This window comes from Phragmites australis, chromosome 5 (assembly GCF_958298935.1).
Source record: "Phragmites australis chromosome 5, lpPhrAust1.1, whole genome shotgun sequence".
NCBI lineage: Eukaryota > Viridiplantae > Streptophyta > Magnoliopsida > Poales > Poaceae > Phragmites > Phragmites australis.
In genome coordinates, this window is record NC_084925.1 from 40,622,867 (window position 1) to 40,628,440 (window position 5,574).

The 5,574-nt window shown below is 43.9% G+C and overlaps 1 protein-coding gene across 1 annotated transcript; it reads left to right on the top strand.

Annotated features, from left to right (window-relative positions):
• Nucleotides 1-846: 846 nt before the first annotated feature.
• On the top strand, nucleotides 847-4,529 carry LOC133919680 (ADP,ATP carrier protein 2, mitochondrial). Its single transcript, XM_062364151.1, has 4 exons — nucleotides 847-1,002; nucleotides 2,547-3,063; nucleotides 3,368-3,739; nucleotides 3,821-4,529. The coding sequence occupies exons 2-4, from the start codon at nucleotides 2,566-2,568 to the stop codon at nucleotides 4,115-4,117; spliced, it is 1,167 nt and encodes a 388-aa protein (XP_062220135.1). The 5' UTR covers nucleotides 847-1,002; nucleotides 2,547-2,565; the 3' UTR covers nucleotides 4,118-4,529.
• The last annotated feature ends 1,045 nt before the right edge of the window (nucleotides 4,530-5,574 follow it).

Below are 5,574 nucleotides of genomic sequence, written 5' to 3' on the forward strand. Positions count from 1 at the left end.
CCATCACAGAGAGCTTTTACATCTTACGTTACCATCGGATACATACACCGTGATCTTATAAATTAGAGACATTATTAGAATTTATTGGAATCCTTCTCGAAAAACTAGTTGAGTCTCATAGAGACTCGTTGGAGTTTATTGAAGTTTGTTATTTGCATTCATTCTATTTATATTATATTTAAGAATTAGATTAAATTAAATTTGGAAGTGTATTTATTCCAACGGCACCACGAGAACACCTTTATTTTCCACACACCTTCCCCCCTTCACAAATCGAAGTCGTGCATTCTTCTTCCACACCAGCCAGCCATCTTGGAAAAATAAAAGATACGGCATCATAGGTGCCCTTTGATACCGAGAATGGACGGTGGAGACTTTACCAAACAAAATATCAAGAAGAAAATAACAATAAAAAACAGTATAATTGAGCAGCAACACGGTCCAGGCGTCTCGAGAAGAGCGCCACGCCAGCCACCTTGCACGTTTCGCACGCACCATTCACCGGCCGCGCCCGGTCTGACCAACCAAGCCCACATGACGGTGCGCGTCCGCCGTCCGTCCAACCCTAACAAACCCTAACACCCGTCCATCCGCCATCCAGCCACCACACGAGCTCCTCAAGCCCCGACCCACCACGTCAGCACAGCCCGCACATCCGTTGGACAACGAAGCCGTCTTCTGTTCGCCCCACGCAGCAGATGAGCATATCGAGCGAATCGGAAGACCGGCATGGAGCGGCCAGCGCACCACCCCATGTGGCCCACCGCGCGAGCGGAGCCGCAGATCCACCCATCGCTTCAGATCCGACGGCCCTGGATGCCGAGGTCGCACGGGAGGCCCACTCTGCGCGCGTACGCGTAGTCGCGCAGTGGGACCGCTCGTGGCGGCGCGGCGGAGATAAAAGGGCACTCCCCAAGAAGGTCTCGCCCCCCTCGCAAAGATCGGAGCCGCCGCCGAGTCTGGTAAGGAAGGAAACCTGCCCTCCGCCTCCCGTGCCGAAGGGTGAGTCTTGCCTCTCGCCAAGTCTCCCTCTCGTCCTTTCTTCTGGGTTAGGCTCGTAGTTCTACGCCTATTTGTGGCTATCCTTCGAGCGCACGCGGTGTTATATATAGATCTGCTCCCTCAGATGTTGCTCCCGTAGATCCATTCTTTTCGTTTCGTTTCGATTGTTCGTGCGGTGGTCGGTATCCAGATTTCATTCAGATCGGTGCTTCCTGCATCTGGTAAGGGTTAAGGAGGCTCAGCTGTTTGTTTGTTTGGTTGGTTAGTTGTTTCATATGTGAGATCTACTTCGTTTCTAAGTAGTTGTGTGTGTCGCGTGAGTCCACTGTACCAGTTTGTTAGCGATCTTTATATCTTCTTGGAATCTTTAGATCGTCGTTGAATCTTTAGATCGCAGGGTTATTTGTTGTCTGGTAGGGGAAGTGGGGCAGAGAGAAGAAAAAAATGACTTTTTGACCGTTCTTTTGATAGTGATGCGCTAGATTCGTTGGTGTTGTGTGCCGTAGAATGGCGATCTGACGGCAGGCATCCTTTCCAAATGGGTCGTTAGTAGGGTTATTTTTTTATAATCTTGATGTGACATCAACTATCATGTGTAACTAATCTTGATTTGCATGCTCCGGTGCGTAGATCTGTTATCTTTTCTGTCTTACCTACAGAATGGCTCGTCTTAATCAATCAAGCCCTTTCAGTGCACGGTTTAATGCTCGAGTAGCTGGGTTGATCATGATTTAGTAGGCCTAAGGGGTTAGACACTTTTGCTTTAATCAGGTTCATCTTAATGAACGACCTCAGTTGGAGAAGGTGCCATACTTTTGGGCTACACATTTGAACTTTCCATGGGCTATAAAGATGGTCTTTATTACCACCTCCAACAACCATCTTTGTTTTTGTCAGAGATTTAGGGTTCATTTTTCTATTGTAGTACGACTGGAATGCATCTCTTTTATTCTGTGAGATGCAATGCTGTTTTTCAATTTTTTAAAATACATTCGATTTTGGAGATCATCGACATTTTCAATTTGGTGAACCTTATTATTGTTTGAGAACTGCTGTTCGAACCTTATCATCAGTAGCTTGATGTGTTCAAATTTCTTGAGTGCATCTTGACTGTATGATAATTGCAGTATAGTCTCAGAGGAACGGGAAACTGAAAGCTATCTATTTTTCCATAATCTTATGCATTGTTCACTGAATATAGTTTTTTACATGATGCTGATGGACAGACATTTTGTGAACATAAATTCATTCATGTACATTTACCTTTTTTACTATTTCAAATTCGATTTGTGGTCGATGTGTATGGAGGCCCTCATTCTCACTATCCTCATCACCATCATTAACTTTGTCTAGTTTTGACTGGTTGCAATGTATGCCAAAATAATTTACCCATTGCATCTTGTAAAAATGTATGTGTGCCACTGTAGTTTCTTCGCTAGAAAACCTGCATATCTTTTTTCATCGAAGTAAAACACATTAAGAATACAATCTGTTTGTCTTTGTGCACTGTCCTTACTTGTCGCTTCTTGATGTTAATGTTGCAGGAAATAGTTTGAGGTGGTGATGGCGGATCAGGCTAACCAACCAACCGTCCTTCATAAGCTTGGTGGCCAGTTCCACCTTGGCTCCAGCTTCTCTGAAGGTTTACGGGCCCGTAACATGTGCCCTTCTGTCTCATATTATGAAAGGCGATTTACTACAAGGAACTACATGACCCAGAGCCTTTGGGGCCCTTCTATGTCCGTCAGTGGTGGCATCAATGTCCCAATGGTGTCATCCTCCCCGCTATTTGCTAATGCACCAGCTGAGAAAGGTGGCAAAAACTTCATGGTTGATTTCCTCATGGGAGGAGTGTCTGCTGCTGTTTCGAAGACTGCTGCTGCTCCCATTGAGCGTGTGAAGCTGCTTATTCAGAACCAGGACGAAATGATCAAGGCTGGTAGGCTGTCAGAACCATACAAGGGTATTGGTGACTGCTTTAAGCGCACCATCAAGGATGAGGGTTTTGGCTCCTTGTGGAGGGGTAACACTGCTAATGTTATTCGCTACTTCCCTACTCAGGTAGCCAACACCTTTCTGGTAGCAGAATATCCAATAGCTTTTCTATCCGCATTAAAATTCTTGATATAGTGAATTTTGATGTTCCACAGTGATGGTATGATAGTTGCCCCGATGATCTGATATATACCATTTTTTTTTATTGTTATGTGCTGTACTGGCATTCATCTAGGTGTTGTTGCATTAGTTTTAATTTAGAGGACATCTGATTTGAATTGCTTTTAGATTTAATACAAATGCTTCTCTTGTCTTGCTTTCCAGATAATTAGTTATTTGCACTAAGATTGACATTTTTTCTTTCTCCTAGGCTTTGAACTTTGCTTTCAAGGACTACTTCAAGAGGCTGTTCAACTTTAAGAAGGACAGGGATGGTTACTGGAAGTGGTTTGGTGGCAACCTTGCCTCTGGTGGTGCTGCTGGTGCTTCCTCTCTGTTTTTTGTGTACTCCCTGGACTATGCAAGGACGAGGTTGGCCAATGATGCGAAAGCAGCTAAGGGAGGAGGTGAAAGGCAATTCAATGGTCTTGTGGATGTCTACCGCAAGACTCTCAAGTCAGATGGTATTGCTGGGCTTTACCGTGGATTTAACATCTCTTGTGTTGGAATCATTGTGTACCGTGGCCTGTATTTTGGGTTGTACGACTCTATTAAGCCAGTTGTCCTCACTGGCAACCTCCAGGTATGGTTTAATTTCTCTTCTTTGGACCCTTGTTGCTTTTGATATTGAATCCTCAAAATATGTGACTTTATTCTTTTGTAGGATAATTTCTTTGCCAGTTTCGCTCTGGGTTGGCTGATCACCAATGGTGCTGGTCTTGCATCTTACCCCATTGACACTGTCCGCAGAAGGATGATGATGACCTCCGGAGAGGCCGTCAAGTACAAGAGCTCGTTGGATGCATTCCAACAGATCCTGAAGAAGGAGGGTCCCAAGTCCCTGTTCAAGGGTGCTGGTGCCAACATCCTCCGTGCCATTGCTGGCGCTGGTGTGCTTTCCGGTTACGACCAGCTCCAGATCCTCTTCTTTGGAAAGAAGTACGGCTCAGGCGGTGCATAAACTCTGAAAAAATGATGACGAACAAGAGCAGTTTGTTCCCGTTCCTGCCCATACAGGATCTGGTTAAGTTTTTGCCTTTAATATCGGAAAAAAGTAATAATTCATGTAGAGGGGTATTCTCCCAACATTCGTTTTCGGTGGAGGCTTCGATCACCAAACACTATCGTAACTATTGTAGATGGAGGCATCAGTCTCCAAACTTAATCTTCATAGGTTGAGTTGAGTCTGCCCCTTCGATCTGTTGGGCAATTTTCCTTACATACATTCTTCGGTGAAGTATCGAATGAGTAAGTTAATTTTTAATCTTTTGTTACAGTTTGCAATGTTTTTTTTTGTCTTAGGCGATTTGGGTTATAGCTTATGTTACCTGGCCTGCGTTTTATATGACTAATATGAATAGTATATTTGTTTACGCATGTTCTCGTATGCTATCTTAGACCTCATTGGCCGATGCTTTGTCGGGTGTCTATTGATTTTCCATGGAAGTTTTTTGCTTCAATTTGGCCACATTGTTTCCAATTACCTGCACGGAACACACATTACCTGCATTATAATTTCCTCTAGGTGTCTAGGATGCTGGTAGGCTTAAGCATCATATTGCTTAGAGGCACCTGCCTGGACAAGGTTTCCTGTCAGACTAATTGTTTTTTCCTAAATGATTTAAGAACCTGTACTGTACACGTCAATAACAAGCGAAGAGGGAACGCGCGCCGAGCTCGGCGTTGCCCGGTCCAAATGACGAATCTATCTGCCCATCCGTTCCCTTCCTAGCCACGCCGGCGTCTGCCGCCTAGCTTGGGTTCCCACTTCCCACCCATCAAATCCCTCCTCTAACAGGATGCAGCCGCCAAGGAGAGGGAGGAGTGGAGCCTGCTAATTGACGCTCGCGCGAGTAGCACAGCGCGCGAACCACTTGGAGAGCCTTATTTTCGTTTTACACGAGAACAGTTTAACTTAAAAAAATTACACAAAAGTTTGTACAAGAAAATTTTAGTTAAATTTTTTAAGGAAAAGTTAATGAAAAAATTAAAAAAAATAAAAAAATTACTTAAAAGTTTTGAGAAAAAATTTACTATGCGTCCTACCCTATAGTCATCCGTGACTTAGCACAAGTGGTCCCACGTGGAAAAGAAATTCTAGGGAGTGGGTGGTGCTTCCATCAACCAAGTTCTCTAACCGATTGCTATGCATCGGTCACACCATGTTACTACTTCCCTTTCAGAGTGTTTAAATTGTCGTAGTTATGCATAATTTGTTCTGTGTTAAGATCTTGATCACACCACATTCTCATCAACTTCGTTTTTCACTGCTTAGTGCCTCAACTTATGCATATGTTAGTGTAAGAGTCACTGTCTTGATGTTTAATGACTTCACAATATGTCATTGTGCGATACTAAAAAAGCACTATGATTCAACAGCATTAAGCGTTAGGTGTTAGAAACATATAATACAGTCAG